Raw genomic sequence first — 17,913 nt, 5'->3', positions numbered from 1 at the left:
AGTCCTTAATATGCTATAGGAAAAAAACTGCAAGGTTCTATGCTATAATCAGTTTGCTCTTCAGAATTAAGGCAATTTAAAAAGAAATTGATAATTATCAATTGGAGACAGAATGTGTCCCTGCATACAGCAGGGTGTTGGAACTGGATGATCCTTAAGGTCTCTTCCAACCCAAAACCTTCTGCGATTCTATGGTTCTATGGTTAGGGACTTGAAAACCATTCAAGCAATCTAATAACTTCAGTGAGACCTACAGATGGGCATTTTTCTGTCTTTTAAAAGCAAGCTTTTCTCATTAGCAAGTGTTATCTTAGTGTTAATTCCATATCACATGCAATCATATATTGCAATAAGGATTGAATTTAAATAAAGAGAAATCCCTACAGCCCTGGTAAGCTACGAATTTACTGCTAAGCAACATACAATGACAACTATAACAGCCCGAGTAATTAAATAAAATACTATCAATTGTAGTTCATGGAATAAATGAATATTTAATCAACTTTGCTTAAGAATAAATTGAGCATTTCCTTTGAAATTTGCACACAGAAGTCATCCAAGCTAAATTTCAAACATTGCATGCTTCTTAGCAAGTCTTTCTTATTCATAAATTTGCAGCTGACACTAAAAACTTGCACGGCAGTCAGGCAGACCTGTTCCTTGCACAGAGTGTGCTGGGCAACTTTTCAACTATTTAATCATATTGCTTGATTTTAAACCCACACTGAATTGGTACTTGAGTCAACTCTGGTGTGAAAACATTAATTTTCACAGGAATTACACAAGGGGAAAATTTGTTCTTTTGCTTTAAAACAGATTTTCCTGACATACATACTAGCCTTATACAGCAGAATGTTTGGGGACTGAGATAAAACAAGAAACGAGAGAGGGTTTGTAGCTAATATAAACAAATTCCAGATAAAAGGCTAAAGCCATTTACCTTCTCAGACCCCATGTCAAAAGCCAACACTGCACTAAGACGAGAACTGTGGTTTCGGAGTCATTTAGTAATCCCCACATATAGAACAACCTTTTTGCCAGCTGTTTTCTTGAGCTTGCCTTTCTTATTTTCCTGCCTTCATGAAGATACTGAGCCAAATTCACAAGTGATAAATGCCATTAGAGTCAATGGAATGATGCATGGCACGGCTTTGGCGCGCGTGCCTTTTGTGTTTGTATGCAGCTCCAGCCTCCTCCTCTTGCTGCACTTCAGCTGTGGTTTGACAGCGTGGTGCAAATTAGTAATTTGTTATTGCCTTGTGCTGAGCGCTCAATAAACACCAGCATCTGTATGTGCCTTTCTGTCATAGCTACTTGCTGGTCTGGGTGGAATCTAATACGGAGGACAGGAAGGGCAGAGATGGGATGATTTTCAGTTACAGGGCTTGCTAAAACAACTCTCCTGTTTCTTAGGAAGGTGCCCCTGCCTCTGAAGTTAACACTACATGGTTCTTTGTCCTCCTCTAGTGGTCCCCTCGTACTTAGGGAGAGGCTTAGGCAGTCATCGCTTCCTTCGAGTTAATGCGGTTCTTACTCAAGGGCAAGGTGTTGAGGCTCATGCCTGAAGATCATGGGTCCAATCCCAACACCAGAGACAGTGATGGGTTTCATTACTCTTATGTTCACGAACGTGGAGAGTGGTGTCCCTGACCACAGCAGCCAACAGTTGGCCAGGTGCTGTGTCTTTTTGTGCCACGGTCATCTCTGCGGAGCAGAGCTTCCACCGCGGTAGTGTGCTCAATAGCCTGGAGCAGTGGCATGGGCTGCCTGCGGTCCCACAAAGGTGACACGCTGCCAAAGGTCAGAATCTGGCTGCTTCATTCAATAGCTTTATTGCCCCGAGTAGCTTACATTAAGCTTGTGTTCCAGCCAGAAGCATTCATTTGTCGTTGCTTGTCTGACATGCGAACAAAGAAACAAGGCAGAATCTATCTTTTGTCCTAAGCCTTCCAGAGAGGAGCTACACATCACTCTCCCATAGCACAAAACCTCACAAGTTACTCCTTAGGAACTGATGCTAATAGTTAGACGCCAAAAAAATGAACCTAGAGACTAGTTATATGATGGTAAAGTTGTCTAGTGGTGAACGCTGCTGCCTGGTAGAAATGCTTCTGTGAAAGCAGGAGGCTCCTCCTGGATAGCTGTTCTTCCGTGCGTGTCTCTCCCTCAGAGCTGTAATGCTTAGTCAGCATTATAAAACAGTGAAGATTTATTTTGTTGCTTGCATACTTTAAATCGTCTAACCTTTGCATTTTTGAAGTGGAACCTTCCCCAGCAAATAAAAGAAGAGCGCACAGCTTACACTGTGGTTATCGGAGAGGTCTGAGGGAAAGGTCTGCTTGAAATAGAAAACAGATATAGCAGAAATTTATTATTCAGAGAAAATTTTCCAGGCCTTTTTGGTTACATTTGGAATAAACATCAAATGCCAAAATGTGCCCTCTTCCACGACTCTCAGAAAACCTGCGTTTAAAGAAGGTTGGCTGCTCAGACGCAGTGCAGCTGAATATGGCTGTTCGAGTGGAGAATCCTGCAGCCCAGTGACTGACCCCAGCTGCTGGAAAGCAATACCTTCCCATTCCACAAAGGGTAAACTTCAGAGGAATTCATCAATTTGCTTTAGATCACCATTTGCAGCAAGGTTCCTGTCAGGTCTTTTGAGGTCTCAAGAGAAGTTACAAGCCTGAGCCCATCTATCAGTTTAGTGTTCAACTCTCTTTAGCAGTCCAAGCTGTAAACAAAAATGAGTTAAAGTAGGAAAAACATCTATAATAGCCTCATCCCGAAACCATTCTTTACACTTATTGAAGTGTATTACACTACACTTTTTAGAATTATTGGATACATATTATTTTTAAGATTTACCAGCTCTAGTCTTTCAAATATTTTTCTTTCTTTTTAAAAATGTTGAGAAAAAATCTAAGTTACAGAAAGAACTATTGAACAGGGAAATGGAGGAAGATATTTAGAAGGACAATGAGTATCAATATGTGTCTAAAACATTTTTATATATTACTGTTTTGTTAGTGAAGTTTCTCATGTAAAATTCAGAGTATTCCTTAATAGTTCAAGCTTTCATCTATAGCTCATGTATTAAAACAGTAAACATATATGTTTTTAATCAACACCTATTTTTTTTTTAGAACAGTAATATCCTGGAATATATAGGAAGGGTTCTCATTTTCCTCTTGCTTTTGAGAGCCGACGAGCACAGTTTGCCCTCAGCTGCTCCAGTACATCAGTAGGAGCTGGGAAGCAAAGATTTTCCTATTCAGAAGAACAAAGAAGGCTTTGTTCTGTCATTTCTGATTATGAAAGGAACATATAGGCAGGAAGAGACAATCTCACTGCCTAATATCAGGAGCCAAGCTGGCACCGCACAGAAGTTGGAAAGAGCCAGTGAAAGGACCCTCTCTCTCATGCACTGGCTGCAGGAGAAGCACCGAGCCTACCTGCTTCTACACAGAGCAATACAGAGGCCAAGGCCACCACACAGGTGGGTTTATTCGCTTGTTTATTTTCATTATACCATTGCAAGGTAAAGAGCCCGGTCATTTTTCAAGCCAAAGTAAGCATCTCCCCTTTGTGTCGGTGACATGTCAAAGTGACCCCACTCTGCTTGCTAGCCAATGCACAGGAGCACTGGATGAGAACGTTTTATTTTCCCCCGTAATTTAAGCTCAGATTCTCATCTCGGGTAAACTCTTGTAGCTGGAATAATGGCAGCGTGAGCCATGAGTACTGCCTAGGTGTAGAAGGGACTGCAGAGCATCCAGCCCTGCAGTTTCTCTGTTGTGCAGAGGATGGGACAATGGAGCTCGTGGACATAGCCTCAGCTCCACCTCCAGCACATTTGCCAGGCTTCCACGTCAAGTAACAGACATTGAGATGGAGACCACCTTCTCCATCGCCCCATGAGCACGAGGAAAACCCCAGAACAGATGATGGTTCTGTGACCACATCCCTTTTTCTGTTCACGGTGTGATCAACCCATAACTCTTGCCCAGGGACTGCAGCACAGGTAAAATATAAACATTAGTATGAGCCTTTATATGACTAAGGAAACACAAAAATACGTAGTCAATGAGAAATACGGTGTATGGGTTTGACCTTGAGAGGCATGCAGCACCTGCAGTGTCTAGGAGGGGCCAGACGGAGTTGCAGTTCCTTCTCACTTCCCAGAATCAGGCATTTTGTGGGCAGTCGTTCATGCACAGCTGCTGCGTAGGATGGTTCTGGCTTCCTGAGCTACGGATATCTCTCTTTGAAGTGAATTAGCATTGTGCCTGGACAAATAATGCAGGATCAGGCTATCTGTTAAAGCCCTGGGACCACATCTGCCCCTATCTGTATTTCATAATATATCAGTCAAAGGTAGACAATTAGTCATGGAGCACTTCTGACAAGGCCAAGGTTACATGAGGACTTAATCATATTACTGCAGTGCACCATCTTCCTTGCCAGCCCATTGCTGTTCTGCTAGAGACTACATTACCATGCATCAGCAAATACACCGGCACACTGCTATATTTAGTGCCTCATACATACCACTAAAATAGAGGATGTGTCAGCTTTTAATCTGACTTCACATTTTTGTCAGCAAAGTAAAAGCTCATTTTCCCTACCAGTGATGAAGTGTGCTCTGCGTTAGTCATCTTGAGCTTTCCAGCTCAAGATGGTGGTGTTAGCTTTAAAATACTTTTATTAGGTGGCTGGAACACTCAAGCTGATTAATTTTTGCTAAGAGACACACCAGGAAACAGTAAGAACGCATAGTGTCAGTCAGTCAGGTTTTGATAGTGACTACCATGGGCTAAAAAAACATTTTCTTCAGCCAGCTGATGGCAAGAGGAGCAGCTAATCATATTTCTATGATTATTATAATTCTATGACTCTAACTGAGGTGCTCTCTGCAGTACTGCAGCAGGCCATTAAACCACCTGGGTTACAAGTCCGGAACAGGGAAAGGTGGTGAAGACCTACCCGTGCCAGGTATTACACGTCACACAGTGGTGGGGCAGTCCTCTTAATGGCATCATCGGTTAATGACAGCAAGGATGCGGCAATGGTCAGAGCCACAATTACCATCAGCAGGGCCATGCTCACTCAGGAGGAAAGTTGGGTTCAGTGGACGAACCTGGCATTTTAACAGATCTTGATAAAGCCACAGAATTAGTACTGTGATTAGTACTGTGAGACGCTCACTGAAAATCCAGGAAAGGGAAGCCCCAAAACATTGCATTTATTTGGAATAAAAAAAAAAAAACAAAAGAGAATGACAGCCCAAAAGTTGTGCAAAAAATGAGCTCGAGGAGAAGAGTGCTGTGCTCTGCACATGGCGGATACGGACAGGAAGGGTTTTCTTCTCACATAAGAAATTCCAAAAAGAGGAAAACAAAACAAAACAAAACAAAACTCTTACCCAGAAGACAGAGAAAATTTCAGAAATGTTTGTGAACTGCAAAGCTGCAAGGAACAGCCCCCCTCAGTCCAAGACATAGATTTGGCCAATATGGTAATTTAAATAATATTTTGGCATTAACCGTAATCATAATTTAATGTAACTCAAATTTCAAAGCCCAAAGTTTCAAAGCCAAATAAAAACCATAACTTGTGACACTGAATGCTGTTAGAAGATCTCGTTTCAAGAGCTGCACACCTATTTTACAGAAGTGGTTTGATTGAGAAATTAATGGATGCTAACCTTTGCCTGCAAAATGCTTCAGTTTGAAGGAATTGGCATTTTCTTCCAGAAGCATTTTAAAGATAAATTTATTACTATTTCCATCATAGACTAGATTTCCATGAGCAAAGTTCCACCTCAGTGACCAAACCGAATCACCTGTTATTCCTCTTTTATGCTGGCAGTTATCAAATTCTCAGCTATCATCTTCTAACTGCCAGATGGGCGTTAAACTTTCTTCGGAGACCAAATTGATGTTATCATAAAAGTAAAACAATTCAAAAATTTATCACAGTCAAAACCAGGAGCACTGTTAACAGAATAGGTTTTCTTTAAGATGTATGTGCTGTTGATGTGTTTTCCCTTTCTTTACAAAGCAAGCCTTCAGCGTTACACAGATGCAAGCAGCGAAAACAATTAAAAATTGCTAAATCTATCTAAAAATCGATGGGATTTGCTTAGCTTTGGAAAAGCACAAGCATAATTTCCATTGGAAATACCAACATGGAATAAATACTTGGATATCTTGTAATGCAGACAAAAAAAAAAAAAATTTGCTGTGCACAGCACTCGAATGGCAATATGTGTAGCTATGCCACACTCAGCAGCCTCCACGCAGGCACTGACCTGCTGCAAGGTGCCTGAGCGCTTCGCTGCCTACTGAGACCTCAGCTTTTGGAGCCAGGGCTCCTGGTGCTCTGCTCCACGTGCTGGCCAGCACAGCCCCTGTGTTGGTGGCGCTGGCTGCAAAGGGACCCGTTCACCTGCTCCCAACGGGGATACGGCAGCCCTTGGCAAGGACTGAGGGTGCAGCTTGGAGCAGAGACGGCGCTGCTTTGAGCAAGGAGAAACCACTGAGCTAGCAAAATGGCTTAAGCTAGTCCTTCGGGCCAAAAAAAATAAAAGACGTTAAGTCAGCTGGGGACAGAGGGATAATTACAACAAAGTTGCCCAATTGCTTTCATTTTAATTGACATGCACTGCATACATATCGACTAATGAGACTGAAAGAGCAGTAGGAAATGGGGAGCTCCAGAGGTCAGCTGTTTTAAGATTTATTTAAATGGTGCAAGCTGGCAAAAGCTTTTGTGGGAACGAGGATTCCCTTAGACTTTGGGGACATTTCTTCTTGCAGAGCTGTGGGGCTGTTATTAAATTCCAGTAACCACCCATTCTGGGAAGCAGTTTCTTTTCGCTATAGTTCCTAATTGTGCTTCATTACAATTTAATAAGGACATTTACCCTCAATTGAGCAAATCATTCAAGCAGTTGCTTACTCCCCCTCGCAATAAATTGGATTTGTCAATTGCAGCCTTAATTGCGTGTTAAGTAGCTTGCTGAATCAGGACCTCTGTGTGCATCGTTGTCTACCCAAACCTTTCCCGAGCTCCTGGCATCACAACACACGTAGGGTTCTGTGCATCCATCTCTTCAACTCTGCCGGTTGCTCTGATCCTCACAGAACGTCAGCTGTAAATAAATCATTTCCCCGTAACAGCCAAACGCTCCGATGCTGTTAACATTGTCAGCTCCACCAACTGCGAGTGAGCTCATGCTGATGAATGATGCATCGTGACTTTGCCCCTGGGGACAAGGCCTGCGGGGTGTTTACATTTATTTACATTTACGTTTTACATTACTTTGCAAAGTGAGACCCTGTCACCAGGTTGGGCTGCTGTGCCAGCAGTATGCCAGAGGATGCACTTACACACATCTCACCTCGATGCACTGTAAACCTTTCAATGCTGTGGCAAGCCCTTTCGTTCCTCTCCGACACTAAGAACAAATACTTCATGGTGTCCTTGTTGTTTCAGAGTTGGCGTCTCAAGGTCTAAGTCCAAAGTTGCTGAATTACCAGCTTTCTTAAGAACCGAGCAAATCCTACAGCACAGCTTCAGGAACTCATGCAAGTAATCACAGCAACTGCACGAAATAACTCAGAATATCAGCAATTCCTGCAGGTCCTCCATCAATGCATACACCTGCATAATCCATCGAGAAACATTCAAGAAGTAATGCAGTGTCTTACCTGCTTTTTCCTTAGACAGCTTCTGAAACAGCACCTGCAAGAAATAAATTATTTTTTGTTTTATAATCATAGATTTTTTTTTTCAAATAAGCTGCACATTTCAGGACAATACATTCAGTTCCTACACATCATCACCGCCTTACAAAGGTTATCAGATCCAGAGCTCATCAACAAAAATCGTGGGCAACATCTAGCTTTGCTTGCTAGGGACAGCCTGGCGTCCATTCCCCTGTCTTGCAGGCAGTGAGCCGCCCGTGGCACGAGCAAGGACACGCGAGACCCAGCACACCAAAGCAGGTCGTGGTGCAGGCTGCCTGCGAGGCAGCTGTACAGCAGTGGGAAACGAGCACGCTGTGGTGATGGCAGCTCCGAAGCAGTCATGGTGCTTATTCATCCGTGACTGGGAGAAAATCCCTCTGTCTGTGGGACGTGGCCAAACTGACTTTCAATGTTGCTTTCTTCATATTTTTCAGTGCCCTGCTCTAGGTTTGCCGTGGTAAATGGAAGCGGTCCCATTAACGTCATACTTGGATGCACCTCTTGGTCCATTAATTTCCTCTGTAACAGCCTTCAGTGCCCAAATCAGGTTGTTCTCACTCTGTAAGCTGGTGATTAAATGTGTATCACCTGCCCTCCTTGCATACAACAGATCTAACACCTCTCTCAGGAAAGCAGCCTGCAACTGAAACTAGTACAGTGTGAGAAAGCACATCCAATCTTTTTTATTTTCATTTTTGTAGATAAACAGAAGGCTGAGCTGATTCTCCTTGATACCAGTGAACATACAGGTGTGAGCTGCCCGGTCTGCAGCCAGCTGAACCAGCAGCCACTCCTCTATCTCGCAGCGACATGCTCTCTGTGCTTGCTATAGGCTTGTGCCCATATGGACAACCATCTGCACATTTCTGCCTGATGCACTAAGTGCTCCAGTATCCCTACAGTAAATATTGCCTCCACAGCCTTAATAGAAACGTCTATAAAAACATGTTTTTTATTTACCTTTATTTTAGTGAAGAATTTGACTGAGATATTGGAAAATTCTTCCTCTGAGCATGGAACAGAATTGCTGGAGCATCACTCAGTAATGGGAAAAGCACAGCTAGACTAGGTGGAGCAGGCTGCAGTTGTTTTCCCCTCTGCAAGGCAATTTAATTGTGGAAAAGCCTCTTACTCAGGTTGAAGGTCTGCAGGAGCAGCAGCAGCCTGCCCTTCAGCCAGCAGAGACCACATGAGGTGGTCACTTCTAAAGGTGTCACTTTGGGATAAGCATTTCTTGAAGAAGACATAAACGGCACGTGAATCAAAATACATATGTCAGTCCTGCTTGGATAGCTGTTTTCTGTATTCTACTGTAACCACAAGGGCACTGGTTATACAATCAAACCCATGCTATATTAACTTCCAAATCTTTTTAGGACGCCATACAAAAAAAGATGCAAATTGTTGCTGGAACAATCCCAAGCGGCAACAGAAAGCTGCCAACTAAAAGTGATTTACGGAAATAATAATGATAATGCACTATATAACTGATTGTGTAACAAAATACATTTATTGAAGTACTAGCATCCCATCTGAGCAGCATGGCACCATCTAATCAAATATATAGAAACCATGGACCAAGTGAGTACAACTCTAGCCAAAAGGCTGCTGCAGCACCTGCTGCTATGAATAATAAAGAAATCATTTGCTTACAACTCCAGCTGTAGCAATTTTGCAAGTGGAAGTGTCAAACAGAAGCCAAAGACAAATACACTGTGCTGATACAACCGTGTTTTGTTTGATTAAGCATGTCAACCAGAAAGCAGAAACATATTAGATAGCTAGTGGGTCCAGTTCTCCCCCCTCAGCAGTTCTGTCTGAGTGGGGTCACCCCAACTTTACCTATGCGAGCAGAGGTACCTGACCTGCTTGTGTGCTAAGATGAGAGCAGGATGAGCCAGCCATGTGAATCAGGCAATCCTTGGCGGTGGGCAGCTAGCGGAAGGGACAACCTGCAGTGAAGAGAAGCTCAGGGGGCTTATCTACACCGCTAAATATAAGGAGGAGGTTGGTGGGGCCAAAGCACCCTACCTGCGTTTGTCCCTATGACATCCCTGTGCCTGAAGGCATCTCAGTCCCTGCCTTCGTTCAGGACTGTTTGGAGCAGCCCTGCTCAGAGCAAGGCAGCTCTTGGACAGCTGCCCTCAGGGATGACCCAGTGCCACACGGCCTCACTGATGTTGCCCTCAGAGTCTCTGCTATTAAATGTACTTTTCATCAAAAAAAAAGTCTTTGCATTAAGTGGAAGTGAAGGTAGAAGCAAAACACCAGTATTATAAGCTCAACAAGCCAAATAAACACACTCATCAAAGAATTGTCTCTCTGATGTATACATGATCTTTCATGGTTGTAAGTGATCGGGGCATGGAATTCATCAAACAAGTGGGCTGAATGATTTAATAATGTCCTTGTAAGCTTATTGTCACATAAAAGCCTTTTCCTGACACAGAAGATGAATACAGAACGGTTGACTTTAACAACTTCAAAACCATTTTAATTTGCAACAGCACTATTATTCTGCAGTGCCAGCCAATCCCATAACTTCACATAGCATAAAAAAAAGACAGTTTTATATGCAAGCCTTTTACTTCTTTCTTCCCTATCAACACTTATTAGTTATTAGCTCTTTTCTGCTCTAAACATAAACATTTCAACACATGCCTAAATCTGCCACTGATATTTCAGAGTACCTGTCAAACCGTAGTTATTCACTCTCAGCAAATCACACCCTCCAGAAAAGAAAAAAAAAAAGTAATTAGTGTATCTCTTCAGCATGCAAATAACTCTTCTGGATGTTTAATAAAAAGCCAGATTTATTCAACACAGGCATGGTATCAAAAATACACTGCTGTCAAATAAACGCTGGCATTTTGACAAGACTGCTTGACATCTGCTATTCACAAAAAAAACCTTGAATTCTGCAGGTTTATATGCTGCGGGGAAAAGACGGCAGCACAACCCTGAGACACAGCACTTCCTTCAGAGAAGAAAAATGATAAATCCATATGACTTCTTACTGATGAACTGATACAGAAGAAAAGCACTTTGAGCTGGGAGAAGTCCTGCAAACAATAAAGACTGGAAATCCTGCTCGTTCTTAATGCTACCAATTTAATAATCTGCTGGGCTTTCATTAAAGCTACATATAGGCATACATATAGTTGCAAAGAATTGAACCAGAAATCTCCATGCAAAACTCAATAATCTGATTAGCAGCTTTATTAGATCCTTCCAGAAAAATGTCAATGGAATAAAAGAAAATCCCAGTTACCACTTTAAAACTCTACAGCCCAAAAGGGGCAGTCACACCATGGCACTCCTCACTGCAAACTGTAACTTGGAGTTGCCTGGCCCCAGCAATGAAATCAGCAGCCTGAATTATGCTTATACGTTCCCTAGACAACATTAGCCCACTGGGGATAATGGCAATGCTGAAGTTATCCCATAGGAAATGCTGCTGAGAGTGCTGCGTCAGAAATCTGATTTCCCTTCGGAGATTTGGAACCATCTCTGGTACAGTCTTGAAACCTCCGCTGGGTTTGTGTGCTGATGTTTTATCTTCAGCAGGTGACAAACAGGCTCATAATGTTCTTTAAAAATGCAGTCACTGTGGTGATGCTCCTGGAGATCATGTTTAATATCATGTGGAAGACGTCTGCTGCTGTATCACAACTGTTTTTTTTAATTAAAGCTGCACTATTGCACAGCAACTATTCATGACTGAACAGGTGAAAGAAAGAAAGAAAGAAAGAAAGAAAGAAAGAAAGAAAGAAAGAAAGAAAGAAAGAAAGAAAGAAAGAAAGAAAAAGAAAAGGGAAAGGGAAAGGGAAAGGGAAAGGGAAAGGGAAAGGGAAAGGGAAAGGGAAAGGGAAAGGGAAAGGGAAAGGGAAAGGGAAAGGGAAAGGGAAAGGGAAAGGGAAAGGGAAAGGAAAGAAAAGTAAACAGCTTCCCAGTACAGTTGAACAAGCCCACTTATTCATTCACAAGTGGGAAAACTTGGGTCCAGGTCCCCTCTCTTAAAAATTTAGAATAAGAAAATGTTACTAAGAATTCAGTGTTCTGAGGATGTTTTTATCACAGTATTTTAAAACAGTGTAAGACATTAAGGAGATGCACAGCACTGATCAAGGCAGTCTTGCTCCTCACACGAATGTCAGTGTCAGCAGGGCTGTTTGTTACGGGACTGGACAGGGGGGCCTTGCTGGGCCGAAGACTGAGGCTGAATTTATGCACACCGAGCCCTTGATCATCCACACTGCAAAACAGCTGGGTCACCCCTCACTGTTTTGAACTGCTCCAGCTGACTGTCTACAAATTAAACCTCTGCATCATTCAAGAGATTTGGGAGCGCTCCCAAATGGCAGAATGGAGGTAGACGCTGCTCTGTTTCTTGCCACTTTTGCTGCAGGTACAAAAGATCACATCTGCAAAATACTCATCGTGTCACAGGACCACAGGGGACCACAAAGAAGACAGTGGAGACCCAGGGCCAGGAGCTGCATGGTACAGACGTTCTCAGTCTGCTCTGCAGGGCCCCTTAGCATGCTCTCTTGTACACACTGACCTCAAAAAACACTGCTAACATGAACAATATTTTCTTTATGTTAGGTTATACAACTGTCATGGTGACAGGTGGCTACTTCAGGTAGCCTCCAATAAAAGGGAGCTATAAAAAAATAATATATATATATATATATGTTTGAAGTTGTAGAATATGGGAGATACAATTAATAATTGTTCCAGTTACTGCAAAAATGCACGTAGTCCAAACACGTTATCAGCCTGCTTACTTGAAACTAATGGGTGCGTGTACCCCAGCAAAGCATAGATTTGGCCTGTTATCTACAGCTGTAACAGCAAAGGTTTGTAAAACTTGATTCAGCTGGAAAGGATTTCTAAGGCTTTTTCCCTTTTCTAACATAACTCACTGAGATGTTTGCTGCTATCTAAATACAACTAACCTGCACCCTAACGTGTTATCAAAAACCAACATAACTGTTAATAAATGAGTCCAATTCTGTAGAATTGCAGTGTTTTCACTTACATTTTAAAACTCTGTCAGTTCATCTTGTTTCCCTGAGAACGTGTACATTTTCAAGTGGCTGTCAAGAACAGAATTTAAATAAAATAAACTGGGTCTCTCTGTAGCTGATATGGAAATAGTCTAATTTAGAAATTCTAATTTATTTCTTTGCCTTAACCTGATAAAATTATATAAATTGTCCTTTCCCCGTTTTCTCTGAGGATCTAGCATACAGAACCTTTTAATCATGTACAAAGAAACTAGAATTCAAATATTTTATGATGATATTTTTAAAAATGAGCCTAAGGGATTTAAGCACTGAACACCCAAAAGAGCTCAGAAGACACTGAAATTTCTTTTGAAAACCCCAGACTTAATACGTTGAGGTGAACTCTAAAAAAATGAAATACTGTAAATGTTTCCTGCAGCTATAAAAGCAAAATTAGTCTCGGTGTACAGCTTTAAAGAACATTTAATGAACATTTGGACATTATTTTCCCTACTTTAATGTTTTAGTTGGCAAAATAAAGCTTTCTTTTAAAACGCATTTTATGTTATTCTAACTATTTCCTTCAAATTATACACAAAGATCAGTGTTGGTCTGAGAAGCACTGATACAGAAAGAAAGATTTATTGATTTTTTTCATCTGTTTGCTACAATTCTGTACCTATTCTGTGCATGTAGAATTGATAAAGGTCTGAGAAGTAAAGTGGCATTTCATGTTGCGGTAATTTTGAAAGTTTTGATCGAACAGAAAAATGGCTGAAAAGTATTTTAGAGTGAAAACTTCTTAATATCTTGTTAGAGAAAAAGGTTTACAGTAAGTCAAGCAGGGCGTTAAGGTCTATAAAAACAAAAACAAAACCAAAAACAACAAAAGACTGAGAGTAAAAGAGCATTTGTTGTATTAACTATAACTTATCATACTTTAAAAATGCATTATAATAACAGACATTACATAGATTTTTATTGTAGGGGATTCAGCTCCAACACATAGGCGCAGTCGCCTGAAGTAAGTGTTGGGGTGTGGTTTTACAGTATTTTTTTGCCCTATTAAATCATCCTAGTTGCTGAGTTTGCCGCCAGATTAGAAGATCTCATTCTCCCGTGTGGCTCAGCTGGCCAGCACTGGCACTCATCTGGCGGCTGGGAAACGAAAGCAGCAGAACATAAACTTCAGGGAAAAAGCAAAACAAGCAAACACCTTCTGCTGTTTAAGTTGTTGCTTTCTTCAGGAAACCTCTGTTATAACTACCATTTCCTTGGCCTGATGCGTTGCTCTGTGAGCGTGTTGTTTAATACTCCGTAACATCATTTTCCTGCTGCCATCGTTCTACATTGCCTTTGCCTCTCTTGTGATTTCCTCTAAAGGTCAACACGGCACTTTTTGCTATTCTGAAGTGGTCTTTGGAGGTGGGCCTTAGCCACCATCCTTCCCAGCTCCAGCTCTGCCCTACCTGGGCAGATGATTGACCTTGCAAACAGGCAGTCTGAAAAAGCAAACCTGAGGAGTGAACTGTCTGGTCTTCTACATTCAGCCTGAGTATGACTAGCTGGAACTGGAAAATAAAGTATTTTCTGTTGTATAAGGAATACTGAAAAGCCTCTTTGTATAATAGATTCTCTTTGCTGCTGACAATGCCCTAAAACATGTACAGGTACGTTCAGATCCCACTATCCACACTGCAGAAACAAAATGTTGCTGTGGTTTGCAACAAACCCCAGAGAAGGATGCGTGTAAATGATCAGAATCAGTAGAAGAAGTAAGCTGGAGACTGCAGTTATTGAGGGGTTTTCCCACATTTAGTTTCATTTCAAAATGCCAGCCCAATTGACATAAATTTTTAACAGAGAACTTAAATTATGAAATACCAAATATTACTGATATTATTGAAATATTTCGTTTTGATAATATAAATAAAATGACTTTTTGTGTTTAAGATATTTATTTTAAAATTTACGTAACTACATTAGATAAGAAACTCACCAAACCATTTTCACCTGGTCTTGGCCTGTGATCTTGAACTAGATAAGGAAAATTTGCAAATTGACAAAACATTTCACAGAACAAAAAAACCTGTTTCTTCCAATATCTCCACTTGTAACCAAAATAAAAGGACCCCAAAGTTTTATAAGGTCAGAAACCTTCTTCTCAAAGATTTTATGATACTTTTGATTTTGAAGGCTTGGAATTAATTTTTAAAATGGCTCTGATTAGTTAAAAGTGAAATATTTTTCAGAAATGCGGCTACTTAAAATTTCAGAAAGTTACTTTACTGTATTGTATCCACCCTCATTTTCTTAAATTTTCAGGGATTCTAAATTATACCCAAGGAAGTTCAACTTGTTAACAAAGCAAGCTGTGACAGCAGCTTCTCTGTGGTCATTATCGTGCACTTTGTGGCCAGCTGGAGAGAGAAGAGACCTGAGAGACAAGAACACAGATGTCCCACTGCAGAAACAGATGCTGCTCTTCCCTTCAAGGTGAACAGAGCAGCAAACTGATCTGGTGCCACCCAGCAGGATGCGGTGATGTACCCCTCTCTCTTTCACTTACTCAAACTCTCATAACACTTTCCACTTTTTTAGCTTTTAAATAGGATTTTATAGTAGTTGATATTTGAAACCCTAATTAAAACCCAATCAGGTGCAGGCGATCCCCAGCTTCTGGCCAAGGGAACATTTTAGGGAAGACGTACCGAAGTTCGGTCTGAATGTTCAGCTCCTCCTCCCCAGTTCCCACTCCCCACCCTCTGCGATCACTTCCTTACAGGATACAGTTCCACCATGTTTCAGCAAATTTGCTTCTGATAAAAAGGTAAAAAAAAAATCCCATTTATGATGTTTTTACATTTGGCAAGTCCCAGGAGCTCTTGGCTATTCTGAGCTCTTGACACTGCAGCAGGGCTTACGTCAACATGCTCAGAACTGTGCAAATATCAATTAATGCTCAGTCCCCTGTGAAGATGTGCTGCCATGCTTCTGTATAAACAAAGAGATGAATAAAAACTGGAGATAACACGTCAGTTGTCACAATATATGGGTAGGGGGCAGGTGGAAATGAGATGGGGCAGAGGTGGGAGCAAAAAGACAAAAAGGAGAGCAGTGACTGCCAAACAGAGATGGACAAAAGTGAGAAGTGAGAGCAGTCTCTGTGTTTTTGTTTTTTTTCACAATCCTGGAACAATACAGTGACTCATGCATTGCTATCATTTTTACCCTCTTAAGTAGGAAGAAGTGCTGTATCTATTTTAAAGATAAAATGAAGTGGAAAAGGTACAAGAGGTCACTAAACAACAAAGAGAGGAATGAAATCTGGGGACTCTGCCATCCTGCTATGGGAAATGAATGACTTTTAAAGCAAACAGCAGTTAGCAGTAATCCATGGTAGAAAATTAAAACCAAGCCTTGTCAGCTCTGTCTAGAGTTGTGTTGTTATTTTAGCTTGGTCCAGAGCAGAACATAGCTGGGAATGAACTTCAGACTGCCATTAGCAACAGCTTGTTTGTTTTCACTGTCAAGTGTCCACAGAAATGGTCGATGATGGGCGAGCTCTAACTGGATATCAGGTATTCTCCCTGACAGTCAATAAAATTTATCTTGTAATATAACCTCAAACGAAAATGCTCTTTTTCTAGTAAACTGATATATTAGCAATCAGTAAAAATATTGGCTAACATTTTATGCTTTGTGAGGAGAAACGAAACTGAAAAAGGTTTATTTAATAGTTTTCTGAAGAAGAATAAACAGGGAAAATTAAAGAATAAAGTTTGAAAAGAGTTACTGAAAACTACAGAAATTGTGCACAGCAGAAGCACTCTTCCTGAGAACATGCGTGGGGAAAAGTTAGGTAGCATCTCTGCTTCTTCTAGTGTGACAGCAAAGGCTGATGCCTTGGGGAGGAGCAGAGATGCCAATTTGTTTGTAACTGATGGTCTTGTAGCTACGTTATCCATTTTAAATTTTATATGACATCTCTGTTTTGGAAACCTCTGTAAATCCCTTTCGAGGTCTGATCAATTTTCTTTGATTGCCTCTCTGGTTCTCTCTGTTTATCAGTTTGCATTTATGCTAGATTTAAAGAAAAATCTTTCCCTTGCCTTCTTTTACCATGGAAATGACATGCTTTCCCTGTGGGAGGCTTCATAGCTCTCCCTTTCTAAGAAAGATCAGTGTGTCTTTCAGTATCACCAGCATCAGGCGATGCCATCTACCATGGCACTAAACTCACAGGATTTCAGCAATGACCACTCCATTGCAAGTTCAGCTGTAGTCCATAAAAAAAAGAACACTAAACTGTGATATATACCAACTTACACTGCTTATTTTCAAAATGAACTCTTCAACCCTTACAGACAAAAGACACTGAACTTCATGTTAATATTTTCATAGAAAGGTATAAATTCCCCTCACTTCACTGTCTCCTCTGCTGTCAGCAAATGCCCAAGTGCAATTCAGCCTATACATATACATCTAAACAACTTCAGAGCTCTGTGTGCCTCGCCTCATGCTTTGCCTGCTACGATTACGAAGGACAGCATCCCTATGGTGAGAAAGGCTGTGTGAATTTATGCTGCATTAAGAGTCAAGAACCTCTTATGCACATGTGAACCAAGCACGAAGGCTGCAATGCAGCAAAGGACCCAAGCACACGCAGGGTTTGAAATGATTAAGACTAGACATGCTTAATACATATGCTTAAACCCATTACTGAGTCATGACCTTTGTCCATATCCAGGAATTGGTGCAGAATTTACGGACGGAGTTGACCATTCTTGAACACAAAGTACAGATCCGAGTATTTTCACGCTGAGGGTATCACTTACATCCACTAAAAATAAATTATTTTTATACACTAACTGTGGTGTCGGGTCATGTTTGACTCAGCTCAGTAGGAGCGAGACCGGACCTGGGAGCCCCCTGCCACACACATGAGGTATAAGCCATAATCACCCCCTCCGAATAACTACCTTCATAGTATGACTGTGCCACCGAGTCATCCACTCTTCTAATTTTTTCCCTTCAAAAATTGCTCAGGTTCTCAAAGAGCAGAGATTGGTGTGCCCATATACCGAAGGGGCTGCTGGCTTCCTCCGTGACCTCCAGCAGGTCAGTGCAGCACTGGCTGAATGAAAGAA

At 41.4% G+C, this 17,913-nt stretch overlaps 1 protein-coding gene across 2 annotated transcripts in view; it reads right to left on the bottom strand.

Annotated features, from left to right (window-relative positions):
• Positions 1 to 17,913, bottom strand: part of STARD13 (StAR related lipid transfer domain containing 13) — a 295,560-nt gene that overhangs the window by 162,422 nt on the left and 115,225 nt on the right. For both annotated transcript variants that reach the window (XM_048081200.2, XM_048081201.2), the window contains exon 5: positions 7,713 to 7,746. In XM_048081200.2, the coding sequence (XP_047937157.2) occupies positions 7,713 to 7,746 (34 nt within the window). The remainder of the gene's footprint in view (positions 1 to 7,712; positions 7,747 to 17,913) is intronic.

Source organism: Anser cygnoides, chromosome 1, assembly GCF_040182565.1.
Source record: "Anser cygnoides isolate HZ-2024a breed goose chromosome 1, Taihu_goose_T2T_genome, whole genome shotgun sequence".
NCBI classification, from domain to species: domain Eukaryota; kingdom Metazoa; phylum Chordata; class Aves; order Anseriformes; family Anatidae; genus Anser; species Anser cygnoides.
The sequence above is the reverse complement of the archived record's forward strand: the minus strand, read 5'-3'. Positions and strand labels throughout refer to the sequence as shown.